At 32.4% G+C, this 20,447-nt stretch overlaps 2 protein-coding genes across 7 annotated transcripts in view; both read right to left on the minus strand.

The window, feature by feature from the left end:
• Positions 1 to 17,615, minus strand: part of LOC119829911 (formin-binding protein 1-like) — a 34,662-nt gene extending 17,047 nt beyond the window's left edge. For 5 of the 6 annotated variants that reach the window (XM_038352627.1, XM_038352625.1, XM_038352623.1 and 2 more), the window contains exon 1: positions 17,351 to 17,615. In XM_038352627.1, the coding sequence (XP_038208555.1) occupies positions 17,351 to 17,374 (24 nt within the window). In that variant the 5' untranslated portion in view covers positions 17,375 to 17,615. The remainder of the gene's footprint in view (positions 1 to 17,350) is intronic. The other variant, XM_038352626.1, reaches the window with a different exon arrangement.
• Positions 17,548 to 20,298, minus strand: LOC119830540. Its single transcript, XM_038353599.1, has 8 exons — positions 20,127 to 20,298; positions 19,741 to 19,888; positions 19,487 to 19,664; positions 19,177 to 19,390; positions 18,479 to 18,612; positions 18,291 to 18,383; positions 18,011 to 18,067; positions 17,548 to 17,595 (listed from the first exon to the last, which is right to left on the minus strand). The coding sequence occupies exons 1-8, from the start codon at positions 20,296 to 20,298 to the stop codon at positions 17,548 to 17,550; spliced, it is 1,044 nt and encodes a 347-aa protein (XP_038209527.1).
• Between the last annotated feature and the right edge of the window lie 149 nt (positions 20,299 to 20,447).

The raw sequence follows: 20,447 nt of genomic DNA on the forward strand, positions 1-20,447 counted from the left end.
ATAAATTCGATTCGATCTTACGAATCCACTACATCCATTTCACTATTCACGTCACGATCCTTTTTTGAGACATCAAAACTACGTTCAAACATATTAGAATACCTCTATTAGCTACAAAATTAGCTATAGCGCCACAACCTCGGAATGCGTTCACAGTACGTTAGAGTATCATCAGTATGCTGGGCACATCACAGGCGGTTACCGACACGTGTACAACCTCCCGACTACCTTGGCTAATTATTGGAATACCAAATATATTGACCGCTAATACGTGACGGATTATGGTTTTTATCTCACTTTTCACAAGACAGTTTTACAACATATGTGGGACACATCACATGGACTGAACAAATTGACAGTAATTAAATAACCTGTTTCAAATGTTTACATAGAAACGCCGCAGGTTGTCCAATGTTGTTAAACCAAAACGCACAAACACGTACCTAGACATTGATGTGGCGTGTCTATTGTTTAGTTTCTAAGATAATGGTGTTGTTAACGATACTGTTGACTATGATTACATCGCGACTCTCGAGCAATGGCCTTGCTGTCTATGTTTAATATGTTTATGCATTCGTACCTATTTTCACGCCTCAGTTGAATGTCAATGCCATATCTAGATATTGCGATATTTACACAGACGACATAAAGATCATCCGTAACACAATAGTTTCAAACGCTGAATTCAGCCAGATATGTTCACCTTCCGGCTCCGATTTCCTACTTATTATAAAATGTTTCCACTCATTTGCATTGATATTAAACTTACGTAAATGGTAGCGCGGAGTTCATGCGCCAGCGATTCGCTTAGCATAACCTCTCTCATGTTATGCACACAAGAACAAAACAGAAATTACATAGCATTAAAGTTTCTTTGTCTGCAATCGGTAACCTTTCACACGCTGTTCATACGTTTATTTCCGTTTCATCTTGAATGCGCCGACATCGATGCGGAGTCACACCGGAACCTGGTGCGACCAATCGCTTTAATAATAATGAGTCACGCAAGAGGAACGCCCTAGCCTCGGCCTTAGGAAATTAAATCTCGTTACTCATCCATACTTTATCGAAAAACAATACAACCGAGCTGATAAGATTGTCCTGTGTTCACGGAATCAATAATAGCCTGTAACGATTTTGTAATATGATGTTCTATGATAACACTTTTATCGTACAATTCTATAGTATATACATTATACAGAATGAAATGAAACATTTTATACGTGCACTATAATACGCAAAATAATGATGTAATCAAGAACGCATAGATCGATACGCAAAGAACCGTTGTTCAAGATAGTTTAAGATGAAAAATGACAACAATACAACGATACAATACCTACGCAGGACTAAAGTACCAGACTTTTAGCCAATTTGATTAACCGGTCAATATATAAGTATATAACACTATTAAATTGGCTGTGCACATAGGTGCATTAATAAAAAAAATATATTTTATATATAATCACTATGGAAAAATATACAAGAGACGCGACGTGAATATAGACATTCATTATTTTAAAACGGGTAATGGTAATGCAAAGAAAGTTGCATCTCTTTATAGAATTATATGAATGTAGAACTATGATCGATTATTATAACCTTAAACTCGAATTCCGACTGCTCGAGTGGAACGAAATAATGTTCTCAAACAATGATCTGTACTGTGTCAAATAGGCTCTTTAAAGCCCTACAAGTAAGTGTACAAGGCGACGAGCACTCTTGTTTCACTACGACACGCACTCGACCCAGCTACAGGTGACATAATTGTATCTAAAACCGGTAAGCACCGAATGTTTTGTAATATAATACCTATTAATCAGTTAAATGAGATAAGAATTTTGTGATGTCAGTTATTATTCATAAATAATTAATTAATCACTGCCACTAACTATTATTATTTAGTGATACTAACTACGTTTACGAATATGTTATAATATAGATGCATACGTTGTCCTACTTTTATGTGGAACAAATATTACTCATTACCAACAAACAACTTTTCCTTTTTATATCTATTGTATATATGTTAGGTGCGTAATTATTATGTGGTACTCTTCGAACGTACCCTTTATCATACTTCGTAATTGGAAAAATAATTTAGCATCAACATATCAGCGTTCAGTAAGTGAGCTTGGAACCATTAGCTGACCCCTGACGATCCATTTTCTATACACATTCGAGCTGCACTGCTTTACAAAGGTTTACAATACGGATGTATTTAAGCTGTGTATTGAACGATCATTTATGCCAGTATTATACAATAATTACGTTTGTTCGTAACATAACATAACATAACTTCTCGTTTTATATAATTAATGGAATCCTTTATGGAAGTACATAATACATGTTGTTAACTGTTATATTTGTGTAAAATAACGTCATACTCGGTTGAGTTAAATTACAGAATACTTTCCTAATATTTATTTAAGATAATTATTTAATGGACACGAATTGTATATAAAACGTAATTATATGATATAAAAAAAGAAAAAAAAATCAAAGAATACAAAATTTAAGACCACATCCAAAAAAGCAAGTAAATAAGTTTCGTATATAATACCACTTCGCAAACTGCAGCGTACAAACTGACTAATTCTTTGTGTAAACTTCAATGCGACATTGTGTGATAGCATACCAAATATTGCCATTGTCACGTCTTTTAAAGTACAAAATAAGGTGAGATCGCGTAAACTGTAAACATTAGCTGTAGTCTATTCTGGCACAGACAGACGTGACTCATGGTGACGTCACAGGGCGACGGGTCGAGTGGCGGGGTGGAACGCACCCCGGTCACCCTCCGTGACTCAATGCCTTACCTACCTGTTTTCGATCAAACTATATAAACAATTGATTGATTTCAAATACACTTTAATGGCAGCTATATACCTGCTTTAATGGTGGTGTTTGTTTTTACTGACAAGAACATTATCAATGAAAAACTTTAAGACTGATGAAAAAATATTTTACATAGTAATATATTTCTATTTCAGACAGTAATTAATTTAGTTATTTTTAAAATGTATTGCTTTATAATCTTTTTAAATGGCATTTCGATTACATTGTTGATGTGGCGTTGTTAAATTCATAATATTTTCTTATTAATATAATAAACACGAGGTACGGGTGATACTAAAATTAAAAGTGACAAAATGAGATACCGACACGTTTCGTAGATAAATGTTGCGTGCAAATGGCTTGGACGTGTTAATGTCCATTGGAGATAATTTAAAAGCACAATACGAATCGATGAATAAAAGCAATCAATATTAAATGGTGACATTCAGTTCAAGGCAAATTATACTGTTTTGTCATTATTTGTAATACATCATAGTTTTCACTTAATGGCGCAAATGCCTGCAGCTTGATTAAACGATATCTTATACTCGTGAAGAGATGAAGTAGAAATCATGATCTTAATCTATTTAATGATCTAAACTCCATAGTACCGTCTCTTCGATAAATTCCTTTTTATATAATTATACTATTACTGTATAATATATCCTCGAAATTATTACCATAGTTTTGTTTAGTTTGGATTATTTACATATTATAAAGCATTTTCGTCATTTACCTTGTATTGTTGCAAATATTCCAATGCATTAAAGCATGCATTTCTTAGTTCAATTACATTAACATGTTCTTGACGGTACAAATAAGCAACAACAAGTTGATGAGATAGTTGTACAAAGGCATATTAGTTCAATGCGATTTGGTATGATAATATCATTCAAAACGAAATCACTTGTTTACTGCAACAAAATCTATTTGAGGTCTTATTAATAGTACACACATAACTCTGATACATTACACAACTTACCTTTCTTTTAAAATGCTGCAGGAATATTAAATAACGTATTATAAAAATTCAAAAACGTTCAATATATATAAACAAACAGGGGTTTCTGCACGTTGCATGGGTACGGATAATTACAATTTAAATTCTGCAGACAGGTAGTGTTGTGAAAGCGGCGCACCACGAGATATCCATACTAAAATTGTGTTACAGCGGAATATTGCATAAGATATGATCGATTGGTTGCTCAATTATTAATTTAAGAATTAAACTACCCAGCTTCATTGCTTCGATTACATCTATCAATGGAGACTTAGACCATTTACTATTCTCGTTCACGTCATATACTCATCTCATGTTCTGTCTCGCCCAGACATTTATTACAATAACACGCAAGAATGAACTCACGCTCATTTCTATTCTAGGCCAACTGGAGAAAACGTTCAGTCGTTATTTCATACTCTCCTATGTAGACCATATATATGGTCTATGGACCATATGGGCATATACAGCAGCGATAACTTAAGATTCATGTAAACCGATATAAAGTAAAATGCACGTGCTCCTTTAAATGTTTGTCATGCTCGAAAGTATGAAAGTGAAAGCAATGTTAAACGATGTAACTGTGTATGTTATTACGTTTCGATTGTATATAATTTGCCATTAAAGTATTTATAGATAACTCTAGCGTATATTTATTTTTTGTGCCTGTCACTGTTCTTGTGATTCGTTAAAAGAAATATGTGCGTAACTGTATCTTATCATAGCTAACGCGTTAATGATTCAAAGTATTAATGCATGCTATCAATTAGTACTAAAGTAAAGTAAACAAAAGGCGATAGGATTAAAAAACAACAACAATCCTTTATTTAAGAATGATATGTAATTATCCTTTATTTACATAGTAACTATACAAATGAAACGCAAGAAAACAATCAGGTGTTTCGTTTATTAACGACGAGATAGGTAACACATTCGGTTCTCACGGTTACTTTTGAAGTTAACATGGAGAACTTTGTTTTAAATGACTCACGAAATACCTACTAGTTATCAGTAATATTATGTCAGTTTTTTACAGTAAGGTTATGCATCTTTTGTATTCTATATTAATTTTATTAATATTTTTGTTTAACTAGTTAGTAACTATATCTTAAATCTAGCATTCCGCCCGGGTATTCCAAGAAATTTCTATAGAAATCAGACATTTCACCGCGGTAAAAAGTAGCATATATTATATTTATTATAGCGGCAACGCATTTAGAATCTACCTCCTTATTAATTATATAATTTTTATAAAAAATATTATATCATAAGACGCTGCCTTGCAACGTGAAACTACGCGATTCTGTTAGGTTGATTTATAATATTAAAGACGTGCAGGTGATTTGTTAAGTGTAGCTTTTTTTAAATATAGCAAGTAGGTAAGAATTGTCATTTTGATGCGCATTAAGCTGTTCGTTTAATAGTTATTCGTAGATACGTGGGAAGTTAGCTGAGGCGCGGGCGTATTGTGTTCAACCTGGATCATGAATAAAAACTTTTTTTGTCATTTACTGCCCATTGTAAGCTCAGAGGGGCTTGTATCCTGTCGTCGTTTCATCCGCACTACAAATTTAAATGTATAAAAAATTGCATTCTCTTGTATTTATGTTATAAAACAATTAAAGTACGTATATTACGTTTGTTTTGAGCTGTTAACGCTTGTTAATATTCTTAACAGGCATTCGAATACAAGAAATCGATACCATCACCCTCGTGTGAGGGATACGATTGGATTATTTTTCCCAAGCTACCCCATGAAACATACGCCCTGTGGGATTTGTCTAGAAAATTTATACGAATGAAAATGTTGCAGCTTTTCTAAATTGTCTGCAATCTCCAGATTGACGAATACTTGAATAGTAGTAACACTCCACCTGCATGCCGGCACTTATCGGCGATTCTCAGAATAATATACAATAGCAACGCAGAATGTAGCTCAGCTCGGGCCTCCAGCCATTGTTGAGACACGCGCGTTTCCGCTTTCTCGTGGAAAAATGCAAGCGCGTTGTTGGAAAGTAAACGCATAAAACGATTTCGAGAATATCACACATTATAATAACACGCTTATTTTAAGCCGCTCTCGTTTGCTTCATTTGTAACTTACGCTTTGTCATCGTTAAAATGTAGTATGAATGTTGTCAATGGGGAAATCCTACGGTTTGATTCATCTTGGTGTACGTCGTAGGCGTATGATTGCCAACTAAAATAACAACGAGTGAATACATTACTTGAGCAAAGGCGAAGCACGACCACAATTCTATCACGATTTCAAGGCAACGCATTTGGAATCAATGGTGAGTTTCGTGCGTGCTATGCTGACATTTTGAAAGCATGCATATCATATAGCAAACGATGTTATTTACCAATTATGTAATTTAATCTATTCAAGAAAACGCATAAATTGATTTGGAGAAATTAGATATCGAATCCAAACCATGTTATATACATACACTAAGTGTACAGTGTGTAACTGTAATATGATGATACAATATGGTAATGATGATATAATTGTAAAGCAGAAACGTATATTACAAAAAATATGTTCCTTATTATGATTGGGCATTTGGCAACGACGGCTAAGGCGTCAGACTGGCGCCATACAGAACAGAAGCGCTCACTGTTCTTCTGACTTGTCGATATAAACAATATCTAAATGTAGTTCCTTAGTACCTTTAGAACATTCATTAACTACACCCAAGAATAAAACAAATTACATCCGATATTGTTCGAGCAACGTCAAAAATTCATGCAAAAATACCTCACGTTGCGCCGTTTTCCACGAAACGAGAACAGGTTTGACGGTATTCGATAATGAGAATCTTTATCGAAGGAATTATAGTATCAATAACGAAGACACGGAATCGACTATTGAGACAATGGGTGTACGGAACAGATGTGTATAATTTCACCGTTGAGTGGATTCAGCAGTCGCGCCGGTCAGAGGGCCGACCGCAACAGGTGAAGCGTGGCGGGTTTGACGGGCCCCATCAATACTTATCAGCCATCTTTCGCTACCGGCTTTCATTTACAACTTATACAACATCCCAGAACCGAATGATGTGGTAAGATATTAATAATTATCAAATAGAACTAATGTAAAGAGCGATTGTCTCTATACGGACTTTACCCATGTATAGATTTAGTTCAAATTTCCGATTGCGAAATAAAGTATATCCTGCTTTTAAATAAGCAGTATTACGTACAAACCGTAAGAGAAAGGTAAATAAAAAATGACATAACCAGATGTGGGCGAGTGTCAGATGCGGGTTGTAGAGGTAGTTGCCTTCCGACCTAACTTGTATTCATGATATTTTTATAAAAACATCGTAATGAGGGATATTTTCAAACGTGTAGTTTTGCTACAACATGCTGATTCTTTATAAACAACAATATAACACAGAAATATGTTTTTTCATTTGTAATTTCTTCACATCAAAACACCTGGCTGAACTTGAACTAAATTTAGCATATAATTAAAAATAAAAATATCATAAAACAAGGTATTATGATATAATATCTATATATGATAAACTTTTCATAATCTAGAATTAGCTAAAGAATATTATTTATAGTATATGTAGTTCAATAACCGTCCAGAATTTGGTTAGGTTAGTTATGTAATAAAATAATTACTAATAATTAACTGACTGACTTTGAACATCAATTACATTATGCAAATTTTTTTTTTGTGTTGACACTTAATTGGTATTAAGTTGGAGTTCTTCAGTGGTTAGAGTGGTTTTACTTGCGTATATATGTATATATAGGTAAGAAATCATACCTTCTATGTGCGAGTACGTATTGAATGGCTTGCTACCGGGAGATATCGTATATCATTTTCTATATCAATGGTTCTGTGTAATGTAAGAAAACATATTACGATGTACAAATATATAACATTTGTTTAAAAGATTCAGCCAAATATCTTCAATCATAACACTTATGTGAACATTTTTTATAAGATTTTAATAATTTAATAAATTGATTGAAGTTTTGCATCATTATAAATATAAAGAAATAATCAATTATATGAGAGAAAGTGAGTTCATTAGTAGAAATGCATGACGTAAACTTCGCTAAGCTCGTTCAGCTATTTTAGTTTCCTACATCGCTCTCTATGCGATGACTGAACTAGCAAAATCGTTTGGTATTCGAGTGGAATCTGAGAATAGAACTCGGAACAACAAAAATCGCATAAAACGATTCCAATATATAGGCCACGGCTTGAGATTACGACCATAATACCGTAGCCACCCGTGGAAATGTTTAAACAGTTTCCTTGGTATTTACCAAACATTATAGTCAAATGTTTAATGTGTGACACGCCTAAGCGCGACGGTGAGCTAGGTAATCTACTTATACGCTATACGTCAATGGACATAAAGAGATTTATATAATCTGTTTACCACTTACAATGAAATCTGAAGAGCATAAGGCAATTTAGTGGACGAGAGTGCATTAACCCAAACTCGACTCGAGCTCGTTACTCACAGTACCTGAGACTAAATGCGTACCACGCGAGTTCCCGGACAATCAAACTCTTGACAGATGCATGAGTAAACAATCCAATTTAAAAAGAAGTTATTCAACAAATCGTTTAAATTTTACAAGTCAATTCATCAAAAACGCATATTATTAATGACGTGTGCATACAAATGATTATATTACATAGCTTATAATCATGGTGCAGTTAATGAGTTAATGCAAAACTCAATCAATCATCACTCCAAAAGTTCGGTCACGATCCTGGAATGCCTCTACGTGAAGTTATGCACACTTTAAACAAAACGATTAAGTCATACTTCCACTTCAATACGTAATTTATTACAATGCTTACCTAGGCACCCAGCAAAAGACAACTGTTTTCGAATTGGGAATTTGAGTTTTGTACTTACAGATTGTAAAATATAATTATTCATGTTACATTCTGTGCCGTACCAACTCTATATTATTTTATGTTCATCTGTGTGAAACCTAAATAATGTTATTAACGACACAAAGGGCTTCATTTTAGTCGCGTCTAAAGATGAATAAACCAGGGTGTCGTCAAATATACCACGAAATAATTCATATCCACGTCTGAATCATAAAACGAAGCACATGCACTTGTTCAGTTAACAGGTGACGCATTCAATAGGAGCACAAGTTGCGCGAGGGGAGAGCCGCTCGTTTCTTATTTGCAGGTTTACTTAAAGGGGACGAATTGACTATGTCTAATGTATGTTCCTCTACTGTAGGTATAGCGTGAATATTTCATGTTTGGGAAAAAGGCAACACAAATACGAAAAATTATCAAATGGTGTGTTTTAGATCTTGATTGTAAAGTCCGATTTCCTCTAGTTTTTACCATAGTATAAAATTTACAATACAATTAAAAGTAAAACGCCATAATGCGAGCGTATATAATATTCAGGATTACTTAGTTCTTAAATCCTTTCGCGAGGAAACCTTGACTCGATAATATCGTTTAATAACAGCATAATATTTAGCAAACAGTTGCGCAATACCAAATAATTCTCACGAAAATATTTCCATCAAGAATTCGTTATTTCAAGATTCTGTACATTTAAAATATCTAGAGAAAGAGTCACGTTGACTTTGGAAACAAGTCAATTTGCCGCAAATAAGGATTTACGATTGTAGAAACTCAACGGTGTGCTCGCATATTACAAGCAAGGCCGCAAATGACTACTCTTTATTCTAAGAAAGTGGTCATATCCGAGAAAAAGCGAGTGGAGCGCGACATATTACCCACTTGCTGTGGACCCGCGAAGGTCCGGTCCGTCGACTCAGTCGAGCAAAACGCATCGGCACTTTCGCTGCACAATGTGTGAAACCACACGATAATCATTACGGGTACCACACTAAAACTTTTGAGGTACGTCTGTAACTTGCTTTCATATTTATATACAGCAACAAACACAAAAAGAAAATGACGACGATTCGTATACAATACAAACTTTGCTTTTACATTTTTCCATACTCACGAATCTTTGCAATTTACAATATGAAATTTAAATTGTCAAAAAGACATCAGGAAGATAATATGATAATACGTATAATAACTTATAATAAATAGTCAGTAACCAGTTTCGTGCTTTAAAAATAAATCAATGTTCGTGCTGGAGGTGCACAAAACGAAATGCGCATCGAAAATTCAAGTTATCAGATGCACACAGCATGAATTTTAAGAGCAATATTATTTGTAGAAACATATTTTAAGTATTTTTATGTAAAAAATTAGGCAGCATGTAATGTTTTCAGGCAATATATTAAGCGATTGTGTAATTATTAAAAATATTATGAATATTCTTTCAAAAACAAAAAATATATTTATTTTGCAACAAGTAATTGTTACGAAGAATGGTTTATTAACATTATAATAAACGAAACAAAAGTTAGAGAAAATAAACATTTTTGCGTATTTTTGATTCCATGTCTCTACTAAATACATACCTACTTAAACGAATTACAAAAGTACTTGTAATGTTATCTTTATAGCCCATGCTTGCGCGAATACCATTGAAATCAACCATCAAATCAACCAGATGTGTAGCTAGCTAGTCAACTTCAAGGACTTTTAGACATTTAGATCTTCGGAATGTTCTGCTCATTAGACTTCTGTTTGAACGGAAAAATTAGCACAAGAGTCATTGTGATTACTATTACTCATGGTTGCTGTAGGCCAAAAAATATGTGACGTGATTCACATTAAAGAAACCATATTTGATTTCTAGGCAGACAGGTCATCAGTGCCTTCCAACGTAAACAATATGAATGAAGCATCATTTGCGGTTATTATAAAATAATGTAATAAAAATTACGTAGGTACTATAATTCCCCTTTATAATAAAATAAGTTAGAATTTAAAAAATAAATATATCTTAATAACGTTAATGATATTGCTTAAAGACATGTCAAAGATCAAACTCAAGTAAACACATACAATCTAAAACAGATTTTAAAAATATTATCTAGGATAATACTTATTTTATAGGTTTATTTTGCCTTGAAGTCTTCAAATCTACCAAACATCCGGTATATGAAAGATATGAAATTACAATGCATATAATGCATAACATAATCGACACTGAATTATTTCAAGAGAGTGAAGATAAACAGACGTATGTTATCATATTTTATTAAAGATTTATCTTATCATTGCATAGCTAATCAAACGTAGTTAAGGATTCTCACGATTCAAAATGATATGATTGTGATAATGTTAAGTTATCATATCAAGAATTACTTACATATTTAAAAAATAATAGTAATCTTGTAATTGACCGATAACATAATATCTACGAAATGTATGCAAGACAGGGGCGTCAGTTAAGGTCATGGTATTTATATGCATAATTAATGTTTATGTCATTAAGAAGGAATGTTTATTTTAAATAATGATTTGGAATGAAGCGGTATCACACTAACTCGTGTTTCCTTACTAGTTAATACTTCTGTTAATAATATCGTTTAGTAGACGAATTATTGAGTGAATTATATGAAGTACTAGATACTCGTCCCGGCTCCGCCCGGATATCAAGATTCCTGTTTTATCCCAAGGGAGCATTTAATTGGTATAAAAAGTATCCTATCACCCAAGTCAGCTCATACCTTGACTGTATACCAAATTTTATGAAAATCCGTTCAGTAGTTCAGTTCAGGGTGATTAACGAACAAACATCCAAACAAACTTTCGCATTTATAATATTAGTGTGATATACGTATATAATATATATAAAGTACATAGAAAAAGTTGGTAGAATACAGTAAATTATGGAATCCATCATCTTTAGCACTGCCTAAAACATAATCATTACACCTCATGTAGTCTGCATAACCGCAAAAGCTAAAACATGACACCTATATTTACATAGCACACTAAAATTGATTCTATACTGGTATCTGTTCATGTGAATGACCTCGAACTTGAAGAAGCATTAACGATTGTATGTAAACAGATGCGATCTGGCAAATGAAATTTCTAATGAATCTTACGCTTCCGCCTCACTACGTCGCGTCGATGACCAACACGCGGACGGAGAAAATCCGAATGTACACACTATATACTTCGTGCAGGCAACTTAACGATATTTACATATTATATTCAATATTTAATATCTTTATTTGATGAACATTATTTCACATAACGGTTACAAATTCCAGACCATGATAATTAGTATACAATTACATTTTGTATACATACAATCTTCTATTCTTAACCGAATTCAAAAAAAGGAGAAGGTTACTCAATCCTATCCTACTAATATTATTAATCCTATCCTACTATAATATTACAAATGCGAAAGTTTGTAAGGATGTGTGTTTGTGTGTGTGTGTTTGTTACTCTTTCACGCAAAAACTACTGAACCGATTGCAATAATATTTAGTACGTAGACAGCTGGACAATTGGAATAACATATAGGCAACTTCCACAATTTTTGTGTGGTCTCAAATAACAAACTTCGTCGTTTATGAACCGATTCTGATGAGTCCTTTTTGTTGAAAAGAAGATATTCCAAAGGTGTCATTATATAAGAAAATCAGAATCTGGTGATGGCATCACAGATAAATTAAAAGCTTGAGGAAATTTGAAAACCGTTGGATGCTATTATTGTCTTTATAAATATTTCAAGTATTTTTATAGCTACAATTGAATGAAATTCGTTCATTCATTTATTTCATTCAAAATTCATTAAATTTCAATGAATGAAATTCTAGAAGCGATATGTTGATGAAGTCTAAACAGTTTACAGTAACATGTATTGACCAGAAACTTACATTGAAATGGGTTGTGACTGACATTATGAGTCTGGTAATACGACAAAGTACAATTAAGGGAAATATTCACTGATTTACAGTAGCTACCTATTGTTACTTATTTAACCTATGTAGATTTGCAAAAATGTTCAGTTCTTATAAAAATAATTCAACAATCGTGTCTGAACTAAAATGTTTCACTAAGAGTAGAATAATAAACCAATTTTTTACAAAAAAAAGGGAAAAATAAAATTAAGTCGAAAGCCGCGCCCAAAACAATTCAAACAATTAATATTACATACAAATAGACTTTTCAGCTTTATAATATTACTCGTCGCTCCCACTCGTCCCGGCTCAACTCAGGTGGACACAGGATAAAAACTTGTGATAGTATCTAGCCTAAGTGTTGTCACTGATGAATAATGTAGCTTTATGTTGGTGAAATAAGTTTTCTGATGTATCAATGTACGGGTAAACCAATTTAGATTTATAGATGCGAACTTTCTACACACGACGGAAGACAGAAACGGACTTGATTTCATAAAAAAAAATCATATATATATTATTTACATAAATATAAGTTTTTTGTAAAATCAAATCCGTTTCTGATTCGTCGAAATATGTTTAAATAAATTAAAATAAAAAAAACAAAAAACAACGAGGCGTTGAAATATACGGTAAAATGAAACCACAAAGACGCTGGCCACGAATGTAGGTGTAATTTGAGCAGTGTTGCAAGACGTCGATCGGCGTTGTCGAGAGGGTGAAATAAATGTATAGGTACATACATATTTAGAATGCTAACATGATTAACCTATCTGGTTAACTCACGTGCCTATTGACGATTTCCTGTTTTAGCATCATGTTATTAGCCTATACAGCACAAGTAACTACTATTAATAGAGTTGAAATATTTTTCAACAGTACACACAGTTTACAGCAAGTAGATGGATTATTTCGTACCAACATATTATATTTTAATAACATTGGAAACGTCGGATCAAGATAAGTACTGCATGAATCATGATAAAACATTTATCACAAATTGTATTACATGATATAGTAAACCAGTTTATTCGAATATTTTTTTAACCATGATAAGCGTTGGCGGTAAATAAAGTTGATTTGACTATGGCAACCATTTATGGTTCATGGAATTATTAATATTAACTTATAAGAAACAATATATTTTTATTTTATGTGTGGGCAGACATGATTTATTGTACACTTATTTCAGGCATATGTTTACTTTTTTATGTTTTATCTCGGAAAAGGATTTCACTCTTGATAGAAATTCGTTATGGAAATTATAGCACGCTTAAATCCTGCTTTTAAACAGTTGCGTGGGCGTACAGCAGTGGCATCAAGCCTATAAAGCAGAGTTCCATTAAACACGCATTTAGGGATACTCAAAAATAGCCCAGCGAGATACTTTAATAACGCTTATGAATTGCGTAAACATCCAAGAATTTGCACCTTATATTTATGAGGGAATGGTCGAGTTTGTTTTACAGAGTAAAACCGTCGACGCCATTTTATATGGTGTAGCTCCGTGTATTCTGGTCAAACCGGTTACACGCTGGAGTCCGCGAATGGACCTGCTGCCAATCGCCATATGAGGCGCACGCCTGCATTGCAAATAATGACAAGTCGTACTGGCTAAGCGCCAAGATCCAGCAAACATGCATGCATTTCGTCACTCAATTATACGAAAATTTTCAAAAGAGAATCATAAATTTTTCATTATATAGTTCTATTTTTTTTCATTATATAGTTCTATATGTAGAAAACTGCGTAGTTTACTCATAGATTATTATATCATTAGATTCGCTATTCGTAAAGCGATTGATACAAATTAATGTGAAGGTAAGTACATTTTAGCTTAGCTGTAAGATTTGAAGTGATATAATATTGTTTTTGATGTCCTGAAAAGGATTCTCAATTCGACTGACCTTTTTTTTAATTTCTAGGTTCTGCTCTCTAATAATTTCAACCTTTTGACATGATTTTTTGTTTGTTCTTTTGTCCCATTTTGAAATTTGGATCGGTACCTCCACTCCCAAAAACGCCTATTACCTTACCTTTGTAATTACATAGAAACCATTTATATAGCTTTCTGGCTATTTTATTTTGAACTTTACACGTATTCGATTTGAAGATTTTTACAACAAAGATTGTACTTTTGCAGAATATGTAAAAGTACATTTTTATTACTAACCATAAACATCAGAGATATCCTTAATGCAAAATAAAATAATTTAACAATGTTGTTTGTCCTTGTTTGATTAAACTATAAAATTTAACAAGTATAAAGACATGTTATTTAATAACAGGAAAATTTAATATTGAACTTATTTTATCATTGTATTGGCTTATTTTTAACGTAAGCAAACCATAGCATGTAGTATGAACATATGCATGTACAAAATTTGCCCATAGAATTAGTAATTTTTCGATTCGTTTTTGCTTGCAACGTGTAATTATGTACCAACCGCTTCAATGGCACTTAGACAATATTTCGTTTAATGATCTCTGTATCTATTGAAGTATGGCGCATATCCAGGTCGCGATTACAAAACGCTTAGCGAACTAGTTCACGGACAGCTGAAGATAATTCAATTGTTTGCTGCCTGCATTTTTAACATCTGATACCTGCTTTTTGCAACAGTCAATTAGCTGTAACACCACATAACGATAACAACGTGTAAAACGATAATAATAATCTACGATTTTCCTTATGTTCATGCAATTTCCGTTCTTATTTACTAGTCCAGAATAGGTGACATTTCTGCAAGACAGGTTTATCCCCACAACATTTACGCGACTGCTCAAAACAACCTCCCGCGACCACTTCATATCCGATGAGTGTTTAAACCCTTCCGTTTTCGCTTTTCCGTTTCGAAATTAAAAAGCGCTTCAACGCATCACGCGTGTATGTTAGAATCGGTTAAAAATCGACTTACGGCATGGTAATTGCACATAAGTAATAAACTCATTTCACAACAAGTACCTACATAGACTGCGGAATGTAAACCGGCCGCAGCTATCGGCCTTGCATCTTGCCAACTGACCACTCACACTCCTAGATTTAAAATGAACGCAACACTATCGTACGCGATTAGTATGATAGCAGCAAAATATTTGTACATTCAACACAGCCAGAGGTTAAAGACCTTATAATTGAGCCATTTAGCTAAAAAAATGTTCTTAGTGTGTCCTGAATCCAAACCTAAAATAGAACCATCTTACATGTGGCAGCTTTATAGTATTAGTATTAGGCAGTCATAAAATAAAAACTTTGAAAAAATTTATAAGAGTTTTAATGATTTTTGTTTTCATTAAACTATCATTAACCTAAAATAAGAATTGTAATTATCATTATTTTCGAGGGCATGTACAATTAGTTAATGAGAAAACACTTATTCTACTTCATTATTTAATAAGCTCCTTAGTAGTGTACAACTAATGAACTAATTAATATTTTTGTAATCAGTTAAACTTGTAATATTAACATTAAGTATAGTAAAAAAAAACTAGAAAAAAATGCTTTAATGAAAGTCAACTACTTACATTGTCTTACTCATGTAAAGAAATTGTTTAGTTGTAGTGAACTTAATTAGGATATGATAAACTCATGAAATATTTGTATTGTTACCCCCATCCTTGACAGTGTAATGTTTGAATTAAATCTGTATGTTTAAAGTGGGTCAAAATCAAGACTAAACAACAGTTACATTCAAACATACAGGTAGAACTTATAAGTGTGTTAAAATAGAACAGACAACTGTTGAAAATAATATATATCCAACAGCTTCTATCATTGAGAAATTTCTAAAATTATAACTTCCATGTGCTTGAACAACAAATTTTTATGAATAACAATTTAACACTTTCACAATGTCTCTTGTGAAAGATGCAGGATGAATTGTTAATATATATATGATCTCTTATATTATGTGCTACAGATATGTATTCCCCATGAAAATAATATTTTTCCCACAATTAAGCGACCACTTGAGAAGTACTCGTTTTCATAAGTTTTACCCACCCATTACCCATTGGGTTGAAGAAAAGTTAAGAGTTTCAGCCTGCTGCTGCAGGCTGGAATTCTGCTGGCCATAAATAATACATTTTTTTATGGGACTTATCTTTTTTTTCTATGTTTAGTAAAAGCAACTATATTTCTACTCATTTTAAAATCCTCAATACCTAAACATCATATTGTTTATTTTTATATAAAGTGTACTAATAACCAACATTATCTTTTATTTGCTTTAGCTATCATCATTTTTAACTTTGATGTTATATGTAGAAGTTAGAGATAAAAATACATATCCTCTTCAAAATTTGAGCCAAGTATACTTTATTTGTCTAACGTCATCGAAAATCTTGTCTAGATGCAATTGTGAAAGGCATAATTCATAAATTTACATACCAACTCTTGTTTATTGTAATTGTAAATACACTTATAAATATTTGTCATAAGTATGTTGTGAAACTACTATATTTGATAAAATATACTTAAACATCTGTTTTAATAAAAATAAATTAATATATAAGTATATCGAGAGCATATTACACTACTGTTTCAACAAACTTTATTTAAATAAAAATCGGGACTCATAAATATATCCTCAGTTTACGATATTCGTCATCGATGATTGAAAAGAAGTATTATTTTTTATAATTTCTAAAGCCTCATTCAAATCTTATGAATACGGAGAATCGGTTACGTTAATTACAAATACATACCCAAAGCTCAGTACCCCAATTCATTTTTACAGCAATATCACACAACTTTCACTAAAAACATTGAAAACTCACTAGCACTTGTTCAATAGTATACAATTCAAATTATTTCCTTAGATATAATTATTTCATCACAATAATAATTGTACAAATAACACCACTTTATACACAAAACATGGCTGACTGAACCAAACCACAGATTACTTGAGACTAGATTTTGACAGTTGACAATTGGTTAGTATCGACGACTGTCAAGAAAGAGAAACTTTGAGAAAATGAAATAATTTGTTTGCTTATGGTAAATATTGCCAGTCTCAATATTCTACAAGTATTTAGGGAAGATTATTACTATTAGTTTCTAGAAATGTAACAACATGGGAAAACTAAATAATACTTAATTTCGATATTTCAAAAGGTTGTCATTTCAATTTCTTAGATGTTCTCAAACATTGGTCAATAATTATATTTATGATTTTTAGTTTACTTGATAAAATACACGTACATGATCAATAACAATATTTCATTTATTACCACATCATGTATAAATCCAAATATTTGAAATAAAAATCAACGACACTTAGTATTCAACGAATATATTTCTTTTCTTCAATTGTTATTTTCATGTGAAACTAATATTTTAATACGTCGAGATACGTCACTAACTGATGTTTGAAGAGAGCCATCTGATTTTCGGCGTTTTAATGTAGCATGCTGTAGTTCCTGTAAAGAAATGTGTATGTATTACCCACGTAATAAAAAATTAATTGTGTATGTAAAAGTATAACAAAATTTTACTCTATCAGTAAATGGAACACTTACCAGCAGTGCCAACAACTATATTTTAATGATATTTAGAATATAATTATTCATTGCAAAACTTAACTACATGATGATTATTAGAATATTAGTTTATGACTATTTATTACTGTCATATGTATTTTACCTGAACAGGTTCTATAATCAAAATATGGTGACTCGATCTTCTTGATGTTGAAGGACCAGAAGTCATTGCATCATAACTTGATGGTAGTGGATTCTGTTTACCGATGTAAAATAATTTAATATATTAACGTAAGAACTCATTCAATGTTAATTCGATGATGTTATGTAAACACTTATTTTATATTATACCTTTATAGCAGGTACAAAACCAAAATCTTTCGGTAATGGCTGAGTTTGTATATTGTATATACCATCTTCTGAAGCAACCGACACAATTGAAGGTCGTGCTGAGAGTTGCTGGGCGAATAAAACTGGGTCCGCATCTAGCAAATAAACAGTATTTGTTATAGTCATTCTAGGTTTCGTTACAGAAAAAGCAAATGCAAATCTAGTGGTTGCACCGGAAAAAGGATCAAAATTCAGAACATTATATAAATGTTATCAGCATCGTTAGACATTTAAAGCACTTTCATTTATTAGAGATACTTGACCTGTTTTTTCGACTGTTATTCTGTTTCTGTATATATTCTAACACAAAGAGAAAAACATTAAAAAAGATTTAGGTTAAAATATTTGTAACTTCAATGAAATAATTATTTATGCACCTGTTTTTCTGTACGATCCCTACATTAAACCAGCATAATATTAAAAAGAACCCGACTTGGTCAATATCTGTCATCCTTTTTAAATTCACTGAGGAGATAAAAAAATGTGACTATCACGACTAATACGACTCTATTGACGCCACTCACATAAAAATAAACAATCAATTTAGGCTCTAGGTCGTACCAAAGAAATATACATATATAAATACTCGAAGAACATAACCCTACATAAAAACATAAAACATAACAATGTGAAAACATGAAAAAATAACGATGATATACCTATATTCATTCCTTTTACTACTCTGTGAGCTTGAACTACTCTTCCAGCACTTCGTCTAAACCGAATACCCTTTTCAGATTCTCTTCTTAATCGCTGCGCCGCAGCAGCAGATTCAGCAATGGCCATTGCAAAAGATCTCATGCCAGATCTTTTAAGGTTTATGTCAATAAGATAACTGAGGCAAATAGCGTTCGATAGTATCATATCACTCATCTGAAAAATGTGAACACGATGACTGTTTAAAATTGAACAGTTATTTCCTGGTTTATAAGGTTACGTAGTATGGTTAAAATTATAAAAGAAAATTACCGATCCCACATTATTAACACTTATATCAATAGACCGTAATGGAGTTTTAACTAATCCAATAGCTCTTGCTAACAGATCGCCACATGTCGGCGGATTCGCAGCATTTATAGCTGACCATACTCCAGCTGGTGGTTTCTCCAGTGGATCTGGTGTAATCCCACATCCAGATATGTTCAAGCTAAAATATAAAAATATAAAATAATTTGCAGAAAATAAATAGTTTTTAATTTTTATGACCAAGTATCAACACTTACGAGGTGAGGTTACATCCTCTTGCCAAAGAGACGGCAATATGAGCAATTCCTTCAGATCCCAACTTGTTGTTTAATCTAAGATCTAATGTACGTATTTTGCAGCTTGTATAATTCAATACTTGTGATATTGTTTCAATGCCAGTTGGACCTGAAAATTTTTCGTTTGTGTGTATGGTGTGCCTTCGATTTTCTTCTTTTTAAGTTGGTGTATCTTTAACCAACATTATTAACACTTTTTTAATGATGGTATCATTTCTGTCTTTGTTTGTGATTAGGCTATTTTTTTATTCAATATATATTCATTTATTGTAATTGCTTTATGTATTTTTATTACAAGTTACCCATAAATATATTCTATGGAAAAGAAATGCGACTTTAATACTTACCAAATATATTATCAGCCAGAATTAAATTCCGTAATTTACCATGCTTGGTTATGAATTTGGCTATGTAACTAGCACCATCATCTCCAATCTTACAGTGACTGAAGTCTAACGTCTCCAAATTTTGGCTATCTGATATTCCACGAAGTATACATTTAACTTTTTGACAATTCATATCGGTTCGTGTTATTCTATAAAGACATTTTCGATAGGTTATAGTTAGTTAATAGATATTAGATTTTCATAATAACATAGTTCAAAAACTTACATTAATGAAAACTTGATACATTTAGCTGAAGCCAATAATCTTTTGAAATAAGAATA

Source organism: Zerene cesonia, chromosome 11, assembly GCF_012273895.1.
Source record: "Zerene cesonia ecotype Mississippi chromosome 11, Zerene_cesonia_1.1, whole genome shotgun sequence".
Taxonomy (NCBI): Eukaryota; Metazoa; Arthropoda; class Insecta; order Lepidoptera; family Pieridae; genus Zerene; species Zerene cesonia.